Consider the following 27,606-nt stretch of genomic DNA (forward strand, 5'->3'; position numbering starts at 1 on the left):
GAGCGACTTCCTCATTCTTCCAACCAAAATGTACTATTTGTCATTTGTCTGCGTTAAACTTTTATTTGCTGATTATTTGAGTGTTCTGAGCGTTTTGTTAGTGTGCTGCTGTAATTTCTTGTGGTCCTCTTTGCTATTGACTGTACTCTCCATTTAGAATAATCCACAAAAAGTATAAATTGTAATTTTGATTTCAAAATCTAACTCAATGCAAATTGTGAAAGCAGGGATCGAGCACTGATGTTGTGGACCAGCACTTTCCATACTTGAAGCTACTGAGTTAAATAACGCCACAGAGGCTGATATCCTGTCAGCCCAAGTCATCCTTTATTTCCACATGGAGAGTCTTTGTCACTGATCCAGCTTTCTCAGAGTCAGCTCTGAGTGAACAGCTCCTTGATTAGCCTGGTCCAATCAGGGAGCTCATTCTGAAGTCCACCTGGCTGAACTCATTACTGTCACTACAACCAATATGCATTCTGTGCCCAGTTGCTTGGTTCCACATTTGCCAAAGGCCCTTTGAATATCAAGGTAAATTGCATTACCAAAATTTGCACTCTCTATTACCACCTCAGAATAATAAGTAAGATTGATGAAGCAAGATTCTCCCTTTTGAAATCCATCCTGTATATCATTATTGTATCTCACATTTTTAGATCTTCTAATCATATCTTCATTGTAAGCTAACTTGTCTATAGCTCACAGAGTATGTCCTGAATCCCTCCTCCCCTTCATAAATATAGGAATTACATTAGCTAATTGCCAAACCTCTTTGTTTTAATAAAATAGTAATTTGTGTAATATTGCCTCTCCCCCAGTTTATTCACATATATGCAGATGTAATTCATCTGTGGGATCTCCTTGAATTGTTGACATAGGACTTGTGTCCTATCATTACCATAAAGTGTATTTAGTTATGATTATTGTTGTCTCGATGTTTGTTTTGTTACTTCACTTAGTGTCTCTGGTTCAATTCCCATTACAAGATTGAATGCTGAATGTTCCCTTTTTTACATAGTGAGGTAGAAAATGGTCTTGATTACACAAAAGGAATTCCATTCTGTGTTTCCCCTTTCACCTCTAACTATGCCGTGCTGAATAGGCTTCCAGTATTCACTGTCTAGCCTCACATTTGAAGGAAGTTTGAGAAGCAATCCAACAGACAAGGATGGAGAAAGTAGAAGAGAAAGTAAAGTGTCCCCCTTATTTCAGTGCTCATTGTTCATTTGTCAGGGAGAAGTGGAAAATGGTTGGATGTAAAGAGCAATGATTTTCTGATCTAGCATCAAGACTGAACTGTAATTTTCTTAATGATGAAATTCCACATGTTGACATGCACATGTTTCCTGGGTGATCAAGCACTGAGCCTACAAACATTGGGCTCTTAAAATCTGATACAGATTTCAGCAATGCAAAGTAAATCAATGATTTTGTTTTATTGTCAGAGCTGTGTCGGAACATGTACAGTATAATTAAATCATAGGTGTGTCCTTGATCACATACTGCTATATAATGCAGAGACTAGCTAGTTACTCATTATTACTGTGTTTGTTTTGAAAGGTTTGCTGACAAGATACAGACATGCTTAGTTAGAATGCTTGATATATAAAGTTTTGCAAACCGCTTCTACTACATGCAATCACAACTTTTTCAAATATTGACAAAAGAAAATATAAATAATGTCAGAGTGCAATGTGAAAGATGTGTTTTTAGCTTTAAAAGTGAAACATTTGGTTTTTAATTATACACACGTATATGAATTCTCTTTTGAACTTTTGGTATAACCTTCAAAAAAGCTGAAGTAAAATCAGGGGTTTTATTAATAACACATTCTGGAATGATTGTCTATTTACTTGAATTTAGAAGGAGTTTTGTAACAAAAGTTTGGAATGTAAATGTTCATTTAAGTCTCAATGATGCCATTAGTTACTTTGAAAAGACAATTGGAAGAAAAGAAATCCCTTATTTGTGGCTTTCACTGTAAAAATTCACATCCTAAATAGAAGGTTACTTGCAGATTATGATTGTATTTATATGAGGAAAAAGTTGTATTAATTTGCATATTGCGTTGTTCAAAATTGATAAAAATTACTTCAGTGAGTCAGGGGGCGATCATAAGATGTCACAGAATGATGCAATACAATATGTGATTATCTGGCTCACTAAGACCTTGCCAACTGTTTGCTAGGCCTATCCAATTAGTTCCACCCCATTAGTTCCCTGGTGCCTTTTTAAATATTTTCCTTTTTGTGTAATTCTCCAATTCCCTTTCGAAGCTTGCAATGGAATGTGCTCCCTTCATTGTGCTACTATATTGATTCCAGACCAGGTATGCAGTGTACCCTTTTACGACAGTTATCTGACATCATGACCTGTGGTGTTCCAGTTTAAAGATACTCTCCTCACTTTCAGTCACTGTAACAGTGCAATGGAGTCAGTGTAATGTGTTCAGTCAGTTAGTTATGTGTATGTAATATCCAGCAACGAGAGCAATGACAGACACAATATTGAATGTGTAAGTCATGATGTTATTGCAATATAAGTAGTACTGCTCATAAACTTCAGGATATTGTTCTCAACAGGAACCCAACATTTGTGATATATGCCATGTGAACTATCACGTAGGATAAGATTCATCTGGCATACTGACAGTTATTTAAACTATTGGTCGAACATCAGCTATTAATTTTTTTTTAGCAATGAGTACCAGATCACACTATAGAAAAAAAATTACCTTGCATCATTTTTTTAGTTGCCTATCATCGTAATTCTATCTCCCTTGGTTAGTGGCCCCTTTGACAATTGGAAAAGTTTCTCTCTTTATCCAAATCATTCATTACTTTGAACACCTCAAATAATACGGTCAAATATCTTCCTACCATTCTCTATACTAAGGACAACGCTCCCACTCTGTATAGAGTCTACAGCACAGAAACAAGACCTGAGCTCCAACTAATCAGTGCTGGTGTTTTTACACCACATGTGTTTCATTCTATCTACCTCATCAGTCTTTCAGCCTATTTTTCCATTCCCTTTTCTGTCATTTATTTCTCTAACTTTATTTTTGAAAGCACCTAAGCAATTTGCATCAACCATTTCCTGAGATAATGATTTTCACATTCTAACAATGGTGAGTAAAGACATTTCTCCTTCATTATGTGATTGAATTTATCAATAAGTAATTTTTTCTTTAAAATTTAGCTTTTTCATAGTAAGTTGAATAGCCTGTATTTTAACTTGTTCTGTTGGTTCTTATACAAAAATTGAGCTATTCCAGTTCCCCAACAATTATTGCCCTGGAGATTTAGTTCCCTGATATTGTGAGTAGCAATCCCTGGAACCATTTGATGCATGGTTGCATATTGGGAATTGTATCTCACTGGCTTGAATATTTGTAGCTATATGGGCCTTCAGTTCCATGAGCTTGAAGTTCAAGCTTTTAACACAGGCATCTGAGCTGTTAAATCAATAACTTCACTTGTTGGATGTTCAATTTTACACATCTTTATAATGTTATGTCTCATTCTTGGCATTCTTGCTAACAGGTGCATTAAGTGGAAAAACAAAGATGAACTAAAGGCCTTGCAAACAATAAAAAAATATGATTTAACATTGTCATTCTTTTTGGTATCTGCCTCTTGTTGTCCATTTTGATTACTGTTTTTTGAAACACTCATGATTGGCAGATTTAGTTCTGCTTTCAGTGGGCTGATTTGTATGCTATTTATTGGTCCTGTTATCATTTATTGCTGTTTATGTGTGAAATTTTCTATTCCATCAACTTTAACAATTTGCATGTACAAATATCTGGCTCCTCCATAAAGATCCCAAAACCTATTTTGCTATGACAACTCCACAAGAAGTGAATGATATCTACACCACAGAATTATTTTTTTTAAAAAAGAGGGAAAGAGGAAATAGGGAATTATAGATCGCTGAGCCTAATATCTGTTGCAGGAAAAATGCTGCAATATGTTTAAGGATGTGAGAATAGCAACTTCGAAAAGTCCAATGGGAATGGACAAGGTCAATACAGATTAATGAAAGGAAAATTATGTTTAACAAGCCCAGTGAAATTTTTTGAGGATATAATGAGTAGAATACATAAGGGAGAATCAGTGAGTATGGTATATTTGGGCTTTTGAAAAGCTTTTGATGTAGTCTCATGAGGTTATACTGTAAAATGATAGCACATTGGATTTGGGCTAATGCGCTGGTATGGAATGAGAATTTGGCTAGCAGATAGTAAACAAGGAGAAGGAAAATTAATTGGTTTTTTTTGGAGTGAAATGTTGTGACAAATTGAGTATCATAGGGATCAGTGCTTGGGCCCCAGTTATTCACAATACTCATCAATAATTTGGAATGGGAATCAAATGTAATATTTCCAAGTTTGCTGATAACAAAGCTAGGTGATCTTGAATAGTGAGTTCAAAGTACATAGCCATCAAGATAATTTTGCTAGGTTGAGTGGTTGGGCAAATGCATGGTAGATAGAATATTACATGGATAACTTTAAAGTTATCCACTTTGGTAGAAAAAAAATGCAGAATATTATTTAAATGATGATAATGTGGGAAACGTTGTTGTAGGAAGGAACCTGAGTGCCCTTCTACTGCTGTAGCTAAAAGAAAGCATGCAGGATGTCAAATGATATGTTGGCCAATAATGCGAGAGGGCTTGAGCACTGGAGCAAGAATATATTACTGCAGATATAGAGGGCCCTGTTGAGCCAACATCTGAAGTGCTATGTCCAGTTTCAGCCATCTTATCTAAGGTACACTTGCATCAGACGAATTCAGCAAAGTTTCACCAGACTGATTCTTGGAATGGCTTGTTATGTGATGAGATTTACCGAACTAGGCTTGCACTTGTGAAGGATGAGAGGAATGTATAAAATTCTGACAGAGGTGAATAGACTGGATGCAGGGATGGTGTTTTCTCTGGCTAGTGGTCTGGAACACAGTCTCATAATGCAGGGTAGAATATTTAGACTGAACAGGGAGAAATTTGTTCAGTCAGAACATGGTGTACCTTCAGAATTCTCTACTATTGAATGTTGTGGAAGTACAATCACACAATTTGTTTACAAAAGAGATTTTTAGAGACTAAAGGTGTTGTGTGACATGAGAAGAGAGCCCGAGTATAGTAATAAGATGCAAAATCTGCCATGATCATGTTGAAAGGTGGAATGGACTCGATGGGCTAACTGGGCTACTCCTGATCCTATTCGCTATGATTCTAATAAAGTTGAGGAGCAATTTCTGAAGAAACTCCTCCACATGCACCAGTTGGGAAAAAAATTCTAATGTTACTTTCGGGATTAATTGTTGATGATAAAAGCATTTACTTTGGAATGCACTTTATGAACTATTGAAAGAAACTAAAATGATATAATTACCTTTCCATTTGAATACTACTTTTAAGATCCATCAAATGTTCGCAAGACCTCTGGCAAATTGAAGTCTGTATGTCTATGACTGGATTTTGATGCTTGCAGTTCACAGAATTATGTGGGTCAAATTGGCCACACTAGTTGGCCCCAGGAATGAATGGAAAGTACACAATGGTCTAAGTACCATAGACAGACATTTTTATAGGCGTCAATGTTCCGATGGCTGTTGCAGAGTCTTTGCATTATTCTGTTCAACAGTGGCATCAACTCCCAACTGGCCAAGTGTTAATTTCCTGTGCAAACTGTTGGGGAGCCAACATTTAGGTGTAAAAAGTTATTTTAAGAGCAAGATTTTCCATAATTGAGTCAGCTAAGTTTGTTTAAGATCTCTGTGTCAGAAATGTTATTTTTGCTACAACAGATGATGTATTGTATGTGGTCAGATTACTAGCAATGTAACAGCATGAAACTTCAATGGATAGAGATGACATATTTCACTTGTAGATCAGCATTTCCAAACCATCGTTGTCACTAATCCTGCCCCTAATTTGGAACTTGTGCATTGCCTGGATGTGATTAGAGTGTGGAGTTATTGTTAGTGTTATGTATATTGGCCTGGATGCCTGTCTCTTGTAAATGGCAAGCAGTATCATCAATGGTGTACCATTACAATCAGACAGGAAAAGTACATGCACTAACTCTGTCAAAATCGTCTTGGACTATTAGGAATTATTTTTGAACATACTTTTTAGGATCTGACAGATGGAATGCAGCCATGTGTTTTCTGTACCTCAAGATGACAATGGTGGATAATTCCAGTGCATGTGTGTCTTTGTGATTTATTGTGTGTCATTTGTGTTGCATACAAAGTGATCCAAACCCCAAATTGTTAAACAATTGACTCTTATTTGCACCTTTTAGTTTGAGTTTTCCAATGGCACTTATAATGCTGTACTTGTAAGGCTAGAAAATGGAATGAGGCTCCACATTTCCTTGTTGATTCTTTCTGTCTGGACTGAGGATTGTCAGACACAGACTCCAAATGGACTTTTTCAGAGTTGGGAGAAACTGACTGGCAGAAAGGGAAAGTGGAGGGCAGAGATCAGAACCTTGGGTGCAAACGATTTTGACAAGCCATTTTAATTCTTAAGACCAATAATATTTGAATCCTGTGACTAAAATATTTGGCACCTAAAACAGTCTGACCAATAATACCTGGTTTTGTTTCTCCCTTTGCCAGTGACGATCAGCATGACGGTCAACACTACAAAAAAAGAAAACATCACATCAATGGCCACAAAATCCCCTGAAGAAATTCTGTACCAGAGTAAGTATTGAACTTGCTGCTTGTAACTTCCTTTTCCTATTGTAAATTGGTTTATGTGAAGAAATAGTGTAGGTTGGTAATTAATGAGCTTCCAACTTTAACTCTGCAGAATAATTGGTGAATAAATAGCTTATTTGTACAACAAAGAGGGGAGGAGAGTTTTCCTAACAATTCGGTCACTAACCTATTCTGGAGCCGAATCAAGCAAACCAAAAGTCTCCAGGTTCTATCCTATACTGCATGACCCTGTCTTACCCAAAGGGGGGCACTAATGTCAAAGAGACAGGAGGAGGCCCATCAGCACCTCTATCCTGCAGTATTATTTAATTCGCTCATTGTTGACCTGAATCTTAAGTTATTCATCTGCCTTAATCCACATACCTTTACATCATTACACACATAATCTATCAGTCTCAAATTAGATATTTTCAGTTGGTACCCTGCCTCCAATCACACTTTGTGATGAATCATCCCTGAAAGGTCCTGCTGGATTTTAAAGTTATGTCCCCTTGTCGTAGACTCATCTGTCGAAAGAAATGGTTTCTCAATTTTTACTCTCAAGATCTTAAAACATTTTCATTCATTTGTGGAAATGTGAGCATTGCTGACAGGGCCAGTATTTAATGCCTGTCCCACTTGGCCAGGAGAATGTGTTGGTGAGCTACTTCTGAACTGCTGCAGTCCATTTGCTCTAAGAAGACACACAATGTCAGTTGATGCTAGGTGGTCATCTGGTTTTATTCCTTTTGGCCTTTCCAGTGATTGATACAATTGAGTGAAATGGCCTGGCAGGCCAGAGGGCAGTTAAGAGTCAACTGTATTACAATGGCTCTGGAGTCCCATGTAGACCAAATGAGGTAAGGATCGCAGTTTTCACTCCCTACAGGACGTTAGAGAACCAGATGGGTTTTTAGTGATAATCAACAATGGTTTCAAGATCATCAGTAGACATTTTAATTCCAGATTTCTATTGAATTTAAATCGTACCATCTGCTGTAGTAGGATTCAAACCCAACTTATTAGCTCAGCAACAATATCATTAGGCTATACCCTCCCATAAGTCACTACTTTATTTTCGAAACTGAAGGAAATAGAAGGTAAGTCAATACAATCTATCTTCAAACTGTAATCCTTTTAGCTCGGCTATAATTATAATATTTTTGTGCCGCAACCACTTCAAGGCTAATATTTCCTTGTAATGTGCAAATAACTGCGAATAACTCGAACACCGATCAGAAAAGGAGAGGAAGAAATGTTACTTGTTTTTTATAACCAGAAGTGCTATTACACACAACTGTACGGCTTTCCCACCACCAAATCATCATGACATTTTTTTTTCAGCTTTTAACTATCGACTGCCACCATTAAATCACCCGTGTAGTCAATTCAGAAATGTTTGTGCTCAATGCTATTAATAAATTTTCTGCGGAGGTGCATGTTAATTCAGTCAAGTAGTCTGCCAGCACTAATTTATCTAGACTAACCTGTGAAACTGCTTGCTTGGCCAAGATGTTGGAGGGCTAATGGTAACTACAGAGCTACAACCCACATGACTTGGCACCTGTACCCCAATATGAGTCAATACCTATATCCAACCATCTTGTATAGAGTACAAGAGAAACTTTGAACCAGCATGGGGGAGGGTGAGAGAATGTCTAAATAATATCCAAAGGAAACAATAGATGCAGTGGAACATGTTTAAGTGCCAATTCGTTCTAACTGCCTCCTTTATGAATAGGGCTTTTTTTAAACTTGAATGCACAATTTATCATTCATCAGTAACTGTCACTGAATTCCAGGTAATTAAGTCATAGAAAGGAATAAAGTGCACATTTTGATTTGAAAATAAATCTTGTCAGTTGGATGGAAGAGAATTGTAAGACGACATGAAGATCAGAGGCAAAACCAGACCTCAATAATACGACAAAACAAAATGCTCCCTCTCCTTCACCATAAACTCGTTGAAGAGTGCAATGATCACATTTCTGCAAATTCTTCGCTAGCACCCCACAATACCTGAAAATGGACTTGATCAGGCCCAGGGGATTATCCACCTTAATGCGCTCTAAGGCTGCAAACACCTCCTCTCTGGCAATATGTATGCGGTCCAAAACATCCCCGCTTGTTTCCCTTATTTCCTTAGCATCCATGATTCTGTCCTCCGTAAACACTGAGGAGAAATATTCCTTAAAAATCTCCCCTGTTTCCTGAGGCTCCACATATAGACGACCATGCTGATCTTTAAGGGGACCTATTCTCCACCTAGCCACCCTTTTACTCTTATATGGCTATAGAACCTCTTGGGATTATCTTTAACCTTATCTGCCAGATCCATCTCATACCCTTTTTTTGCTCTTCTGATTTCCCTCTTAAGTGTGCTCCTGCACTTTTTATAGTCATCCAGGGATTTACTTAAACATGATAGCTAGCTTAAACACAATGTATGCCTTTTTCCTGACCAGAGCCTCACTATCCCTCAGCCTGCCAGCTTTTCCCTTCACTCTAACAGTCACTACCGACCTCGTTTACTAAGAGAAAGTCCAGTGTTGCACCCTCCCGAGTAGGGCCCTCTATATATTGATTTAGGAAACTTTCTTGGAAACACTTGATAAATTCCACCCTGTCTGAGTCTTTTACACTCTGGGCAGCCCATTCAATACAGAGCAACTTAAAATCTCCAACGAATACTACTCTATTAATCCTACAGATATCTGCAGTCTCTCTACACATCTGCTCCTCCAGTAGTTGCTGCTATTTGGGGGTCTATAATACCGTCACAACAGAGTGAGCATCCCAATCTTGTTTCTCAGTTCTAACCTTATGGCCTCATTTTATGAACCCTTAGGAACATCTTCTCTAAGCACTATAATGTTCTCCCTTATCAAAAAGGCAACCCCCAATTCTCACATTCTTGTACTTCTGTCACACCTGTAACTTCTGCATTCTGGAACATTGAGCTGCCAGTCCTGCCCTTCTCTCAGCCATGTTTCTGTTATAGCTATAATATCCCAGTTCCCTAGAGCCAATCCATGCTCTGAGCTCATCTGCCTTACCAGTCAGGCCTCATGCATTGAAATAAACACACTTTAAACCAAAAGCCCTTTCCCTCCCTTTACTGTGCCCCTTGCTATTTTGAATAGTAAATTTGCTAATGACGGCTAATGTATTTCCCCTGGACTTCTTGATGGCCCCTCTCTTATCCCATTCCCTGCCGAACTAGTTTAAACCCTCACGGGTGACATTAGCAAATTTCCCCACGAGGATATTGGACAGCCTCTGCTTTAAGTGCAACCTTCCCCTCTTGTAAAGGTCACCTCTGCCCCAGAAGAGGTTCCAATGATCCAAGAACTGAAAGCCCTGCCCCCTACACCAGCCCCTCAGCCACATATTCGTCTGGCCTTTCACTCTATTTCTGTCTTCACTGGCACGTGGCACTGGGAGTAGCCCAGAGATCAATAATCTTAAAGTCCTGCTTTCTAACTTCTTATCTAACACCCTATACTCATTTCACCTGTAACCTTATACCATCTTGGAACCCCATCATGACTGCTTTTCTGAAGCCCAGTGTAACCTACAGTTTGATCATACCAAACATCAGGCAGCATTGCTGTCTCCCACTGATCCCAGGGTGACTGTGATCTTTGGCTCCACAGTCCTGCAGTAACATGGGTTTTTCAATGTACTGTACATTATCCTCCATCACAATTATTGCTCCCCTGTATCTCCGTATGCTACCTCCAATTCCAAAAATTGACTTTCCCCAATTTTCCAATGACAGCAGTGGACCCTGATATGAACCCCTTGACTTTCATTGAGCTAACACCAAGGTTAACCATGACCCACCATCCCAAACACCCAACCACTGATGCACACAGATGACAGGCCTGACAGATGACTGACCAGATCCTTTTGTAAAATGTATAGATCACAGTTTGAACTCAAATCCAACATTAATTTGTTCATTTAAGATTTTATATGATAAGGCAACAAGATGCAGCCTGATGTAGTCATTAACTTAGGTTATAAATGATGCCTATGAAGACAGGCTTTCACCTTTTGACATATTTATAGCTCTTGCTTTGCTGTTGTGTTTACAATGCAGGTTGTCATTCAGTCTGGGTCTCTCCCAACACATTGAGGACCTTCTGCTTCCACTTCTGATTGGACAGCAGGGTAACTTAACTTGCCAAACTACTTCGTGCTTGAACTGACACTGTTGACTATTAACTCTTTCCAGGCCACAATCCACAGTATGAGCAATTACATAGAACATAGAAAAGTACAGCACAGTACAGGCCCTTCAGCCCACAACGTTGTGCCATGATTAATCCTAATCCAAAAATAAAATAACCTAACCTACATTCCCCACAATTCACTGCTGTCCATGTGCATGTCCAGCAGTCGCTTAAATGTCACTAATGACTCTGCTTCCACGACTTCCACTGGCAAAGTATTCCATGTGCTCACAACTCTCTGGGTGAAGAACCTCCCTCTGACGTCTCCTCTATACCTTCCTCCTAACACCCTAAAACTATGACCCCTTGTGGCAGTCAATCCTGCCCTGGGGAAAAGTCTCTGGCTATCGACTCTATCCATGCCTCTCATTACCTTGTACATCTCGATCAGGTCACCTCTCTTCCTCCTCCTCTCCAGAGAGAAAAGTCTGAGCTCAGTCAACCTCTCCTTGTAAAACAAGCCGTCCAGTCCAGGCAGCAGCCTGGTAAACCTCCTTTGCACCCTTTCCAAAGCCTCCACATCATTCCTATAATAGGGCGACCAGAACTGGACACAATATTCCAAGTGTGGTCTCACCAGGGTTTTGTAGAGCTGCAGCAAAACCTCGTGGCTTCTAAACTCGATCCCCTTGTTAATGAAAGCCAAAACACCATATGCTTTCTTAACAACCTTATCCACTTGGGTGGCAAATTTGAGGGAGCTATGCACTTGAACACAAAGATCCCACTGTTCCTCCACACTGCCGAGAATCATGCCTTTAATTCTATGTTCAGCATTTAAGTTCGACCTTCCAAAATGCATCACTTCGCATTTGTTCAGGTTGAACTCCATCTGCCATTTCTCAGCCCAGCTCTGCATACTGTCAATGTCTCACTGAAGCCTGCAATAGCCCTCGATACTATCAATGGCACCTCCAACCTTTGTGTCATCAGCAAACATACTAACCCGCCCCTCAACCTCCTCATCCAAGTCATTTATAAAAACTACAAAGAGCAGAGGCCCAAGAACAGAGCCCTGTGGGACACCACTCAGCACTGACCTCCGGGCAGAATACTTACCATCTACAACCACTCTCAGCCTCCTGTCAGCCAACCAATTCTGAATCCAGATAGCCAAATCACCCTGTATCCCATACTTCTTGATTTTATGAATGAGCCTGCCATGGGGAACCTTATCAAATGCCTTGCTGAAGTCCATGTACACTACATCCACTGATCGACCCTCATCAACCTGTGTCGTGACTTCCCCAAAGAACTCAATAAGATTTGTAAGGCATGACCTGCCCCTCACAAAGCCATGCTGACTCCCTTTAGTCACGCTATGCTTTTCCAAATAGTCATAAATCCTATCCCTCAGAATTCTTTCCAAAACCTTGCTGACCACAGACGTAAGACTGAATGGTCTGTAATTTCCAGGGATTTCCCTAATCCTTTCTTGAAAAGTGGAACAACATTTGCCTCCCTCCAACCTTCTGGTATGACTCCCGTGGAGAGTGAGGAAGCAAAGACCTTCGCCAGCGGCTTAGCAACCCCCTTTCTCGCTTGCCAGACAACATTCTGACTGGCCTCTGTTAGGTGAGGCTTATTGCTAATTGGTTTAAGGGAGACATGATCAACTTCTAATTGACCCTTAAGGGTGACAGGAAGTGACATCTGTCACTTCCCACTACCTCCTGATTCGGTTCCCTAGTTCTCAGTTATTCAAAGGCTTATCCTCTTCACTGTGTCTGTTTGTTGTCTCCTTTTGACTTTTTCACTAAGAGGATAGTTTGAAATGTTCTACACCCCTCTGTTAGGGATAAGGGAGCAGATGCAGTCAGGTCCCAATGATTGATATACTCGAGCTCATCACATTTCTTATTTGACTCGTGATTCCCACTAAGTCAGATGCTTGTAACTTTAAGGCAAATTTGGGTCGAAGCACTTGTAGTGCGTTGCTGCACATGCTGCTAGTAACTAGCATTGGTGTGAGACTGCAATATGTCCATCCCTTGTTAACCCTTACAACAAACTGCCTAGATTCAAGTAAGGACTGTGACTCATTAAGCTGGGGAAACAAAACACGAAAGGGAAAAGCAAGGCTAAAATGCTATGAGCATCCAAATAGATGCAAATAGAGTGAACGCCCTAAGAGCAATTGAAGATCATCAAGATGTACTCTGGTCCAAACTGTGAGGTGTGTACCTGGCTCTGTGTCCAATATGTCCTGGCAGCAGCATTACAGTGATAGGGGCAGGACTGTACAATAAGATGGTTGGACATGTGCCATGACGGTGCAGATTCCACACATGAATTTACCTAACTGCCACCCCACTATACCTCCCATCAGCACTCCAAATCATGGGTGCTGAGGCTAATTTTAGCCTCTCTCTTCCTGTTTAAGGCCATGTAACTCAGTGTTGACAGAAGACTGAATTTTTCATTTTGGGGGCAGGAATCCAGGAAGCCGAACTGTTTTGGAATGCAACTGCTCCTATGAAGGTAAAGAAAAACACAGAGGAATTTTGACCTTAGCATCCCATGGATTGGCTTGGAACCAGGTTTTGTTATCCAGTTAAGGGTGATAAATGGGATCTCAAAAATGGAAAACCAATCATAGATCTTCCAGCTTCAGAGAAGCAGCCAGCAGCAGAATGTTGGACAATGCTTCAGCATGAAGGTGCCCCCTCAGCCTGTTTTATCTTTAAAAATTAACAAGTACAGAGAGTGCTGATGAAATAATCCTGAATGCAATGTCATTACAGATTGTTCTTTTCATGTAGAATTTTTATACTTATTAAAATATTTCTGGAGTCTGTCTGACTCTGTAAAAATCTCACCCCATGGCTTTGCCAATTTTATCTCGAAAAAAGGTTTTCCACCTTTTGGAAACCTATATGGATCTATGTGTGAATTCTAACTGCTTCATCAAGTTTTTTGTCTTATTTACATCTCATTAGCTGTGATTGAGCAACTTACTGGTTAGTTGGTCGAATTTCTTTTGTATTAACAACTCTCTGTTTTTTACAAAATCAAAACAAAGACTAAATATGGAATGTGCTTAATGTGACAGAATGTGATTCAGAGCTTTACAATAAGGTTTTTATATCCCAGGAGTAAGCTGGCCAATGCACAAGCTTGCTATCAGGCCTGCTTGACAACTTCTCTTGGCATGTACAGAGGCAATTTACTGCAAATTTCTGAAATGAAAACAGAAAATGCCGGAGCCACTTGGCAGCATCTTAGGAGAAAGGATCACAGTTAATATTTATAGTTAATAAATGTTACCTCTGTTTCTCTGTCCAGAGAGAATGATGTGAAGTATTTCCAGCTTTTTCTTTCATGCCTCATCTTGTAACCTGCTGATGCCACAGATAGATATGTATATTATATATGTACAAAACACATTAAATTGAAAAATGAAAATTAAGTTCAGAACTCATTCAAGTCAGAAATGAATGAGCTATGCCCACATGTACCTTTTAGAGTAGCAAATATTAAATTAGCAAAATCATATCGTCATTGCAACCTTATTGAAGGAGATTATGCAACTAACTGTACTTGTGCCCGTGAAACTGCGAGCAAATTTGCCTTTTATCAAAAGAGTTGTAGATACTTGCCATCTTTTTAAGTATATATTAAATTTTGATTTGAAAGTTTCTATTGAAGCTGCTTCCACCACATTCTCATTTTAGATCAAAATAGCATGCTAGAATCCCTACAGTATGGAAACAGGCCATTTGGCATATCAAATCCACACCAACCCTCAGAGCATCCTAGCCAGACCCACCCTCCTACCTTATCCCGGTAATCCTGCATTTCCCATGACTACCTCACCTAGCCTGCACGTCCCTGGACACTGTGGGCAATTTACCATGGCTAAACCACCTAACCTGCACAACTTTGGATTGCGGGAGGAAACCAGAGGAAACCCACACAGAAACAGGGAGAGTGTGCAAACTCCACACACGACAGTCAACACAAGGTGGAATCGAACCTAGTGCCTACTGCTGTGAGTCAGCAGTGCTAACCACAGAGCTACCATGCTGTCCAAAATCATCTTCTGTTGCCTCTGGTTCTTTTATCTTTAAATCAAATTCCTTTGGTTACCAGCTTACCTGTCAGTGGAATACCAAAAAAGAAGTATAACATCTGTGCCACATGGTTATTATTTATGTGGACTAAAGTCATGTTTTCCTGGTACTCTCAAAGCTTTTGCCACAGATTTGCTTTGTAAATCTGGCTTATTATAAATGTTTGTGGGCTTCCAGGATTCTGAAAATGAAAGGTAAAAATCCTGACAATGGGCTGGCTCTAAAGGGGATTGGCATATTGCTTACATTCCCCACAAGAAAAATTGGTTGGAAGCCTACATTCCTTCCTCCTTTAAAGCCTGTGTCACAGCAGAATGTATTGCAAGTTGCTAAACTGGTGACCTTTCACCTGCCCTGTCTTCACTTGGGAGGATCTCCCACTCTGATCACCAGACAGCTCCATCAACCTGGCATCACCAGAGCTCAGTTATCTACATTGCCCAAGAAAGACCATGACTACCTTAAGAAGTTAAGTGTCGGAGTTTTAGCCAGGGGTGTAAGCTAGATACCTGTGAAGGGCGAAAGGTGGGTGGAGGGACCAGACTCTGAGCAAGTGGTGCAGAAGGATGGGGTGACAGCTTTGGGAGGGATGCCCCTCCAATGTGCATAGGGCACTCCCCTGAATGAGGTGCACCCCACCCTTTTGCTGCCTTTGATCATGTTGGTCACACAAAATGGCCTGCCCAATCTCACCCAAGTGCCCAGATATTATTTCTTGGACAACATATTGTTGACTTTTCAGTTATGTAGATATGTTGATAGCCAACTTCTTCATTCACTCATGTAACGTGTTATGAGTTGAGTGTCGGAGTGGGTGGTAAGATGGTGGTCTGGGCACCCGATCTGCTTGACTTCCCTTGCCCTACTGAACTCAGGCCAAGTGAGGGCACATAAAATCCAGACCAGCTCTGACTTACGGTAAGACGAACCAGTACATATAAGGTTATTACAGATAAGTATTAGAATCTTCATATTTTTGGCGTGACATCAAAATTAAGTTAATCTTTGTAATTGCTCACACAACAAAAACTTGCATTGAAAACAGTGCAATGTCTCATCAATTCAGTGTACGTAAGGGAAAAAAAAACTTCACTGAAGCAACATTAGCAATGCCCAAACGCCCCCCAATTTCTGATAAGGAGCAAAGTCAGTGGGACTATGAGCTCCAGATTAACTGAATTCTCTTTTTGTGTTTCAGGCTCTGGTGCAATTGTAGCTGTCATTGTAATTGGAGTAATTATCATACTCACCCTGGTATTGCTCACTTTAAAGCACTATAACAGGTAATGAAGTAATTATGAAAAATTGTTTATATTACAGTTTTTTAAATCAATTCATGAAATGTGGGCATTACAAGCCAGCATTTATTGTACATTCCTAATTTCCCTGGAGATGGCGGTGGTGAACTGTCACCATGAAAAGCTGCAGTCCTTGGGATGCAGGAACACCGCAGTGCTGTCCAAGGTGGAGTTCCCGGGTTTTGATCCAGCAACCAGGAAGAAATAGTGATATGTTTGCAAGTTAGGATGATGCATGGTTTGAAGAGGAATAACAGGACTATCTATCCATGAGTGTAAAAATATTAGGTCCATTAATTCAACATATATGCAAGAGAGAATCTTTCTAAAATTGAGGTGGGTGAAGTAGCTATTCCTTCCCTCATCATTTTAATGATCATCGGCTTTTTAATGTAATTATGAGAATTTGCACAAGTAGAAAACAAAAATCACAAATATGAAGCCCATAAAACTAATCATTAAATACATTTGGCCTGGATGTTCTGCCAACCAGATTCATTGCAGATTCCAAAGCAGTTGCCCGGGAAATTGGATTTTCTACTGGGCAATTCCTCTACATCTGGAACCCTTCGAAAGTGTCCATTTAAATCAAAAGATTCAGAGGGTTCAAATGAATTTAAGTAAACAGTTGATGTGGAAAAGTTAGACTTAAATATGTAGTCTAACTCCTGAGTAAATATTCAGCAGAACCCCATTTTCCTCCTGATTTTAGACACATTGTCCCCTTCCCCAGCTTTGCACCTGATCCCCTTCCCCACAACTTAGCCCAACACGAGAGAAGCTCCCCACTTCTTCTGCTTCTCCACTTGTGAAGCCTTCCACCACTCTGCACCTAGACAGTGTTCCACTGAACCTGATTTCTCACATCCTCCCCAACTCCCACAAAAACTGTCAAAGACCGTCTGCTCTTTCAAGTGCCAGAATAGGGTAGCTGACTGTTGTGAAAAGGGTATCAGAGATAATGGGAACTGCAGATGCTGGAGAATCCAAGATAATAAAATGTGAAGCTGGATGAACACAGCAGGCCCAGCAGCATCTCAGGAGCACAAAAGCTGACGTTTCGGGCCTATACCCTTCATCAGAGAGAGGGATGGGGTGAGGGTTCTGGAATAAATAGGGAGAGAGGGGGAGGCGGAACGAAGATGGAGAGAAAAGAAGATAGGTGGAGAGGAGAGTATAATCCCAAAACCAGCCCAGCCTGTCTCTGCCTCCCTAACCTGTTCTTCCTCTCACCCATCCCTTCCTCCCACCCCAAGCCGCACCTCCATTTCCTACCTACTAACCTCATCCCACCTCCTTGACCTGTCCGTCTTCCCTGGACTGACCTATCCCCTCCCTACCTCCCCACCTATACTCTCCTCTCCACTTATCTTCTTTTGTCTCCATCTTCAGTCCGCCTCCCCCTCTCTCCCTATTTATTCCAGAACCCTCACCCCATCCCCCTCTCTGATGAAGGGTCTAGGCCCGAAACGTCAGCTTTTGTGCTCCTGAGATGCTGCTTGGCCTGCTGTGTTCATCCAGCTTCACACTTTATTATTATGTTGTGAAAAGGGGAATGGTTTGCCTCCTTCTGACAGATCTGTGCTACAAAAAACATGTCAGAGCGGAAGTATGGCTGTACATTTCTAATGGAGCCCTGATTGGTATCTCTTCTCAGAAGGACAGAGCTCCCTCCTTTCACATAAAATAAGGGTGGGTAGCCCCAATCCTGTTTGATGCTACTCCTCAGAGAATCCAGCCCACTTTTCTGAAGGCAAATTCCGCAAATTGAGCCAATGAAACCCATAAATCCAATTTTTAGAAGAACTGTATTGACCATTTTCATTCTTCTCTCAAGCCAGTGTGTACAACACGAAATAATATACAACCAAAAGTACTTTCATTAATACAATGGGTTAGTCATTGTGCTAGGAAATGGATTGAAATCTATTGGGAATGAAGAGATCCAAGTCTTCTTCTTCCACTTGAATAGAAAGATCATACATGAGATAAACTTGAAGAGTCTTGATTCAGCCTCTACTGAACAGACATAATTAATTCTGACAAGCTTGCCTTGAAGTTAGTGGATGGCTGACATGGGAGATGTGGCAGTCTGGTGCAGTTGTGTTCCTCTGCTTTTCTGAAGCAAAGGCTGAAACTTCCCTGATGCAAACATGTTTGATGTTAATGCTCAGTGTCTTAAATGGGAAGAATTTATTCACTAGTGTTGAACCACGTTTTCTTTTTCTATGTAAAAATTATCCAGTTCTTGAAAAGCCTTGAAGACTATATGTAAAAATAATTGTTACAAATGGTTTTCTCTGTTTAGGCCCATTATTATGCTTGGATCTAAGCCTAGGTTCTGCTTTGCCCCTATTGTGTAAGTTTGACTCAGACATTGAGTTCATTCGTGTTACAGATTTTGTGTGTGAAAGAATGATTTAATGATAGGAGTGTTCTCGTAACCTACACTGTACTCACAATGAAATTACAGCTCCAAAAGTGTGCACAATAACCAAATCTCAAGACCAGAAGGCAGAACATAAAATGAGAAACAATGAGATTTAAGTGTCAACAAAACAAAAAAATTCAATATCGAATTTATCCGCTATTGCATACATGACATTGGGGATAACATCACCAGTATGGCACTGTGACAGTTACAACTTCAATGAGAACTGCATGTGCATTTTGACAAGAAAGAGTATAATGCTCCTTTTATAATGTGTACATTTCTAAACTGTAGGTCCAGGCCAGTGTAATACCATTGGATTTTGGGGAAGAAAAATTAGCAAACCGCTCATCTTAAGTGAATATGCCAATTTGTTGTGGGAAATGGAAAAAAATTTCTTGAATATAAATAAAAGACTAAAGATTTTGGGAAGGAGAAATGCAGTTTGTTGTATTGTAAGCATTTTTGTTAAGCGATAAATGAATTTTATTACAGGCTTTTAAAAAAATTTTGCTATGGTGAAATGGGTAGAGAGATGACTGGAGGAAGAAAGCACTGGAGGATAAAAGTGAGAATAGTAAAGTTATTGGCAGGACTGGGGAGAGTAGTTTAAGAGAGTGGCATGGGCGGTGCAGTGATGGGATGGATGAAAAAAAAGCGAAGGCAAGGTAACCCCAACAATAACACTTTGGCTGGAAGGATTGTTGGGATATGGGCAGGAGATGCAGTTGTCCCATATGAAAGGAGTGCACAGCAAGAGATGGCAAGGATGGCATAGGGATTGCACAAGGAGAAGGGGTGGAAAGCTTGGAAATAATATGGGAGGTGAGTAAGAAATGAAAAAGGCATGGCATAGGGGAAAGGTGATTGGGATGAGATGAGAATTTAAAGAAACAGTGTTGTACTAAATTTCAGGACAAATGATTTGCAGATTTCATAGTTTGTAGATTTTGTACAATATTTTTAACTTTCTGTCAATGATGATACTTTAGTCTAAATTGTACTGGGTCTGTGGCAACCATCAGTAAAACATACTCCAGTTCCTGTGCCGCTTGTGTACAAAAATGAGGGAGAATTTTTAGCAATTTGTTAAGGTTGATTGCAGAATATTGCACACATGATCACTTTCCCTTGAAAATCGAGTGTTTTGCAGGCTACAATAGAGTTGAAGAAAGCCATCAATGTGGAATTGAGTAAAAAACCATTTCAAGTCAGGAACTGTACACTCAGACCAGAGTAAAGCAGGGTGAAGGCACATTCCTGGGTATGGAATAACTGGTGGGACGGAAGCTGAAGGGAAGAGGATATGAAATTTGCAGAAAGAAGGACAAATTATTTTGAAATGATGCAAAGTCAGGAAAAAATTGGTGAGCAGTAGGAACAAACAACGTTCTTCAAAGTAATGCAAATTAGGAGGAAAATCAAATGGTAGCTTTGTGCGTAGATTTTCATATTTTATGATGCTCCATTTTTTAACATTGTCTTTGTGAGAATCTAGAAATGTATAAATTGTCTATAAGCATCCCTTTTTGGTTTACATTCTGATGGACATAAAATACTATGTAGCTTGGATATAAATATCACACCGGTGTCAGGAACACTAACAATTGATGTTATTCTGCAGACAAAGCCGACTGAAAAGAGATCTGGCGCCAAAATCATCAAAGCAACTTTCAAATCCACTTCCACAGACTGGTCTTGACACAAGCAGGCAAACATCACAGGTTTCTAGTTCACTGAATATTCCTTTGGAAAGGAAATAATAACTGAAGTACCAATGTAATTGGACAGAAAAGGATGCTATTACAGACTGAATCTGGATAATTTGGGTCGCAGAAATGCGAAATAAAAATGTGTTACTAAAATTACCATCTTTATCCAGTCTCACAAACTTTCTGGGCTGCACTTTATTTTTCCAGGCTGCAGAATTTCAAACAGTTAGCAGTTACATCAACAACTGCAGTGCCCTGAAAAATAGTTGGGATCACAGCTCCTCACGAAATCTCTGCATTTGTCGACTCATATGGAAATAATTGATTTCTCTCTATCTCTCGTTTAGAATATAGAGCATAAGAAAGTCATGGATGTTAAAAGTCCAACACTTGTGTTTTTAACTCTCACAACATCCAACTCTATTTTGAAAAGTACAATGATTTTGCCTTTATTAATTTGCTTGGTAAATCACCTTAAATATTTATCGCTTTGATTAAAAAGTTCTAGGTGAATGGAATTATTAACATAGAGAAACTGCTAAAATAATCCAAGTGTAATAGTGAACACATCACTTCCAAAGTATTTGATGTTTCTAACTTGATTTTCATTTTTAATGGCTTCATCTCTTTACTTATACAGTGCAAGTTTTGTTCTAGTATCCATGTGTTAACTGAGTACCATTTGTATGTAACTGTGATCTATGTTATTTGACTATGTGCAATACTTTACATTTATCAGTGTTAAATATGTTTTACTGTTGCTCTATCCAGATATGTAGATTTTTTGAAATATGCTTTTTTTATTGCTTCTCTTATTTTGCTTAGGCAGCAATTTCTGACAAAATTGTAGTTGGTTTTGCTACTTGGATTGTTTCAGTAAAATCCTGAACGACTGCATTCTCTCATGACATCTTGCATGATCTTGGTGTCCTATTTATAAGACACAGTCCTATCTAGTTCCATGTTCTAAAAACATTTGTGCAACTTTGCATTTAATTAGCCTGTTTACTTGGAGATTTTTCAAAAGCTTTCTTGAAATTCTGATAAACTGTACAAGGGTAAGCCGACAGCTACTTTATCCGTAATGTCCACAAAGTAGTGAAGATGTTGGGCAGGATGTTTAAAATTCATGTTGCTTGTTTCTTGTTAAGTTATTGCTTCATGTATACTCTTTCAACATGTTGCTTGGAATGAATTGTATTGTTTTACTACTTATTAATATTATGTTAATAGACTTGTCACCTAGATCAAATTTGCTGTCTTGTCTTTTGAAAGATTGATTTAAAGTGAGAGGTTCTTCAAGACCCCCATTTGTATCCCAGCCATTGAAAAAAAAGTTATGTAAAATGAAGGAAATTTGAGTTAAGACCATTTATCTCTGCTGGTTTGACAAGCCTGATTATTAAATTTAAATGGCAATGCTGTATCCATTAACTATGGAATCACTGATGTTGTTTTGCTTTCAAGTTTCAATTTTCCAATGTCGAGGTTGTGGGTACATTTTACTCCTGCCATTATATAATTGCCAATTACTTTGCAATTTCTTTTGCTCACTCTTGGCCTTGTATTTTGGCAATATACAACACTGACAGAAGTCACAGCCACTTGAAATTAATGTTGATACTTGAGTTGACTAATCTGTATTAAATAGGTTTTATTTATTGCTTTGTGCAAATACACATTTTAAAATTAGAGCAATCTGGTATTAATAGACCAACGTAGTTGGTTTATGTAGTTTTTCTGATCCCAATCACTATAAGAAGATCATACAATAAGTGGAGAGCCATCAATGAAGATAAGTCATGCAAAAGCAGTAACAACCCAGGGCTTACTTGAGCTGAATACAATACTAGCAAATCCCCATGAGCAAATTTCTGTTTGAGGATAGAGAATTTCAAAACTACAAGGTGAATCTGTAAATTTTAAATAAATACCCAACTTGGCCTAAAGTGTTGCAGTGTTTTATAAAAGCAAGCCTTGCCTTTTTATAAACATGAGAATGTACGTGAAATTATGAAAAGAACGTTCACTGTTTATATGCAAAGTGACACATTGAAGGATCGAGTCACTTTAAGTGAGACCGATTTTTATTATTGCACAACAGATTTTTGCTGAATTTGAAATTTGGATGCCTTTCTGTCATGCAATTTCCTGTACACAATAAATGTAAAATCCGTTTTCACAGGTTATTCTTCATACTCATTCCACATTATTGGCTGGTTTGAGGCTTGATAACTACATTGTAATTTCAAAGCAAGTTCACAAAATATTGCCTCCATGCATTTGTCTGCATGTTAAGTGGTAACTTGCATTTAAATCGTTGGGTTATATGTTCAAGTCCTGTTCCTTAAATGTGAATTCATAATCCAAGCTGATATGTCAGTGCAGCATGGAGAGGTTTACATTGTTGGAGGTGTCTTCTTTCTAACAAGACATTATAATAAGCTCTTTTCTAGATGGAAGATCTCAAAAGACAATGGATGTTCTTCAGATGTTCTGAGCAACAGTATCTAAAGAGCAACATGAAAATGAGTGATATAAAACAAAAATTTCAGATTCTGTAAATTTGAAAGCAGAAATTGCTAGAGAAACTCAGCAGGTCTGGCAGCATCTTTGAAGAGAGAAACAGAGTTAACATTTTAAGTTCAATGGCCTTTCTTTAGTACTCAAAGTCCTAACATTCAGTTCTGAAGAAGGGTCGGTGGACTCATAAGGTACCTCTGTTTCTCTCTTAAAAGATGCTGCCAGGCCTGCTGAGTTTCTCCAACAATTTCTGATTTTGAACCAAAATAATTGAACCTGGTGTCTTGTAATTATTTGCTCTTTTTGGGTGCAGTATGTGCAAATTAGTTGCCTCATTGGTCTTATGAAAGGCTATTACAGACAATCCATTCAGAAACCATCGCACATGAATGGTTTCAGTTGAGGCGAAAAGATTCATTTCCAGGCGGTGGAGCAGACTGGCTGAAAGCTGTGACTATGGGCCATCCCTGTCAAAAGTGGATCTAATTAACATTTTTCAGCAAGCTGCATGCCCAATGATACTGCCTTAATACAACTCGGTGGCTCCAGAGTGGTGCAATGTCACTGGAGTATGACCAAACTTGGAGAAAACCAAGCCCTGGGTTAGGGGTGGGGGTTGCAGTGATGGAAATAATATTAACTCTGAACATGTGAATCCTTGGGATCCTGGAAAACTACTCGCCCCTTGCTTCCCATAAAAGTAGTTTTAGCACTTACTTTGAAGGGTCTGTCCTACTCTCCCACCAGGTTTTACCAAGCAACACATCCATAGTAAACTCCTGATCAAATAAATCACGTTAAAATACATTTAAGTTCCTATTGCATCAGAGGACCTCACTTTGCATGGATGAATGAGACTGGTTACTATTATCATTGGACCAACCTATTCAGCTGAGGCCAATATACTGAGTCTGCAGAGAATTCATCCTCAGGGTGAGGCTCCTGGGTTTACGGTAGGACACCTAGCCCTGTTCTTGTTGTTAGAAAGCAATGAAACTATCCAAGTAAATCAATTACATTAGATACACAAAGAGTCAAGCTAACTGAAGAAAAACTGAAAGAACTGTGGATGCTGGAAAACAGAAATTGCTAAAAAAAATCAGCAGCTTTGGCAGCATCTGTGGAGAGAAATCAGAATTAACATTTTGGGTTGATTTATCCTTCCTCAGATCCAAAATGTTAATTCTGGTTTCTCTCTGCAGATTCTGCCGTACCTGCTGAGCTTTCTGAGCAATTTCTGTTTTTGTAACTGAAGAAAAACTTGGTTTCCTATGGGCTCAAACCAAGCATAATCAGAACTTAACCACATAAGATTTAACTTGCCTATTGATGTGGGATTGTGCACCATTGTTTATTATAATTTTTATTGATAAGGATATGTTTCAAATTAGGTGAAATATGTTTTAATTATAAACTGTCACATTGAATGTTTACTCCTTTGTAAATTAAAACAACTTACTGATTATATCTGGACCTGTCTCATCAAAGGGCACAAAAGCTGACGTTTCGGGCCTAGACCCTTCATCAGAGAGGGGGATGGGGGGAGGGAACTGGAATAAATAGGGAGAGAGGGGGAGGCGGACCGAAGATGGAGAGTAAAGAAGATAGGTGGAGAAGGTGTGGGTGGGGAGGTAGGGAGGGGATAGGTCAGTCCAGGGAAGACGGACAGGTCAAGGAGGTGGGATGAGGTTAGTAGGTAGCTGGGGGTGCGGCTTGGGGTGGGAGGAAGGGATGGGTGAGAGGAAGAACCGGTTAGGGAGGCAGAGACAGGTTGGACTGGTTTTGGGATGCAGTGGGTGGGGGGGAAGAGCTGGGCTGGTTGTGTGGTGCAGTGGGGGGAGGGGATGAACTGGGCTGGTTTAGGGATGCAGTGGGGGAAGGGGAGATTTTGAAACTGGTGAAGTCCACATTGATACCATATGGCTGCAGGGTTCCCAGGCGGAATATGAGTTGCTGTTCCTGCAACCTTCGGGTGGCATCATTGTGGCAGTGCAGGAGGCCCATGATGGACATGTCATCAAGAGAATGGGAGGGGGAGTGGAAATGGTTTGCGACTGGGAGGTGCAGTTGTTTGTTGCGAACTGAGCGGAGGTGTTCTGCAAAGCGGTCCCCAAGCCTCCGCTTGGTTTCCCCAATGTAGAGAAAGCCGCACCGGGTACAGTGGATGCAGTATACCACATTGGCAGATGTGCAGGTGAACCTCTGCTTAATGTGGAATGTCATCTTGGGGCCTGGGATGGGGGTGAGGGAGGAGGTGTGGGGACAAGTGTAGCATTTCCTGCGGTTGCAGGGGAAGGTGCCGGGTGTGGTGGGGTTGGAGGGCAGTGTGGAGCGAACAAGGGAGTCACGGAGAGAGTGGTCTCTCCGGAAAGCAGACAGGGGTGGGGATGGAAAAATGTCTTGGGTGGTGGGGTCGGATTGTAAATGGCGGAAGTGTCGGAGGATAATGCGTTGTATCCGGAGGTTGGTAGGGTGGTGTGTGAGAACCAGGGGGATCCTCTTGGGGCGGTTGTGGCGGGGGCGGGGTGTGAGGGATGTGTCGCGGGAAATGCGGGAGACGCGGTCAAGGGCGTTCTCAATCACCGTGGGGGGGAAGTTGCGGTCCTTAAAGAACTTGGACATCTGGGATGTGCGGGAGTGGAATGTCTTATCGTGGGAGCAGATGCGGCGGAGGCGGAGGAATTGGGAATAGGGGATGGAATTTTTGCAGGAGGGTGGGTGGGAGGAGGTGTATTCTAGGTAGCTGTGGGAGTCGGTGGGCTTGAAATGGACATCAGTTACAAGCTGGTTGCCTGAGATGGAGACTGAGAGGTCCAGGAAGGTGAGGGATGTGCTGGAGATGGCCCAGGTGAACTGAAGGTTGGGGTGGAAGGTGTTGGTGAAGTGGATGAACTGTTCGAGCTCCTCTGGGGAGCAAGAGGCGGCGCCGATACAGTCATCAATGTACCGGAGGAAGAGGTGGGGTTTGGGGCCTGTGTAGGTGCGGAAGATGGACTGTTCCACGTAACCTACAAAGAGGCAGGCATAGCTGGGGCCCATGCGGGTGCCCATGGCCACCCCCTTAGTCTGTAGGAAGTGGGAGGAGTCAAAAGAGAAGTTGTTGAGTGTGAGGACGAGTTCCGCTAGGTGGATGAGAGTGTCGGTGGAGGGGGCCTGGTCGGGCCTGCGGGACAGGAAGAAGCGGAGGGCCTTGAGGCCATCTCCATGCGGAATGCAGGTGTACAGGGACTGGACGTCCATGGTGAATATGAGGTGTTGGGGGCCAGGGAATTGGAAGTCCTGGAGGAGGTGGAGGGCGTGGGTGGTGTCACGGACATAGGTGGGGAGTTCCTGGACCAAAGGGGAGAAAATGGAGTCCAGATAGGTGGAGATGAGTTCGGTGGGGCAGGAGCAGGCTGAGACGATGGGTCGACCAGGGCAGGCAGGTTTGTGGATTTTGGGAAGGAGATAGAAACGGGCCGTGCGGGGTTGGGGAACAATGAGGTTGGAGGCTGTGGGTGGGAGGACCCCTGAGGTGATGAGGTCATGAATGGTGTTGGAGATGATGGTTTGGTGCTCGGGTGTGGGGTCATGATCGAGGAGGCGGTAGGAGGTGGTGTCGGAGAGTTGGCGTCTGGCCTCGGCGATGTAGAGGTCAGTACGCCATACTACCACTGCGCCACCCTTGTCTGCGGGTTTGATGGTGAGGTTGGGGTTGGAGCGGAGGGAGCGGAGGGCTGCCCGTTCTGCGGGGGAGAGGTTGGAGTGGGTGAGAGGGGTGGAGAGGTTGAGGCGGTTAATGTCTCGACGGCAGTTGGAGATGAAGAGGTCGAGGGAGGGTAGGAGGCCTGGGGGTGTTGTCCAGGAGGAGGACTTGTGTTGGAAGCGGGTGAAGGGGTCAGTGGAAGGAGGGTTGGGTTCCCGGTTGAAGAAGTAGGCATGCAGGCGAAGACGGCGGAAAAACTGCTCTGTGTCCGACCGTGACTGGTATTCGTTGATGTGTGGTTGATGTTGATGCTACCTACTAACCTCATCCCACCTCCTTGACCTGTCCGTCTTCCCTGGACTGACCTATCCCCTCCCTACCTCCCCACCCACACCTTCTCCACCTATCTTCTTTACTCTCCATCTTCGGTCCGCCTCCCCCTCTCTCCCTATTTATTCCAGTTCCCTCCCCCCATCCCCCTCTCTGATGAAGGGTCTAGGCCCGAAACATCAGCTTTTGTGCTCCTGAGATGCTGCTTGGCCTGCTGTGTTCATCCAGCCTCACATTTTATTATCTTGGAATCTCCAGCATCTGCAGTTCCCATCATCTCTGTCTCATCAATGTGTTTTTAGTTGGTATGGTGAAAGATTGGAGAAGCATTTATGAGGACAATTTCAGGTTACAAAGAGGGGACTATTGCAGAACACCTCCGCTCGGTTTGCAATAAACAACTGCACCTCCCAGTCGCGAATCATTTTAACTCCCCCTCCCATTCCTTAGACGACATGTCCATCATGGGCCTCCTGCAGTGCCACAATGATGCCACCTGAAGGTTGCAGGAACAGCAACTCATATTCCGCTTGGGAACCCTGCAGCCCAATGGTATCAATGTGGACTTCGCCAGCTTCAAAATCTCCCCTTCCCCCA

At 41.2% G+C, this 27,606-nt stretch overlaps 1 protein-coding gene across 2 annotated transcripts in view; it reads left to right on the plus strand.

Moving 5' to 3' along the window:
• Positions 1-22,638, plus strand: part of ncmap (non-compact myelin associated protein) — a 72,824-nt gene extending 50,186 nt beyond the window's left edge. For both annotated transcript variants that reach the window (XM_048558189.2, XM_048558190.2), the window contains exons 2-4: positions 6,636-6,722; positions 16,229-16,313; positions 20,384-22,638. In XM_048558189.2, coding sequence (XP_048414146.1) covers positions 6,636-6,722; positions 16,229-16,313; positions 20,384-20,522 — 311 coding nt within the window. In that variant the 3' untranslated portion in view covers positions 20,523-22,638. The remainder of the gene's footprint in view (positions 1-6,635; positions 6,723-16,228; positions 16,314-20,383) is intronic.
• The last annotated feature ends 4,968 nt before the right edge of the window (positions 22,639-27,606 follow it).

The sequence above is a fragment of the Stegostoma tigrinum genome, chromosome 24 (genome assembly GCF_030684315.1).
Source record: "Stegostoma tigrinum isolate sSteTig4 chromosome 24, sSteTig4.hap1, whole genome shotgun sequence".
In the NCBI taxonomy this organism is placed as follows: domain Eukaryota; kingdom Metazoa; phylum Chordata; class Chondrichthyes; order Orectolobiformes; family Stegostomatidae; genus Stegostoma; species Stegostoma tigrinum.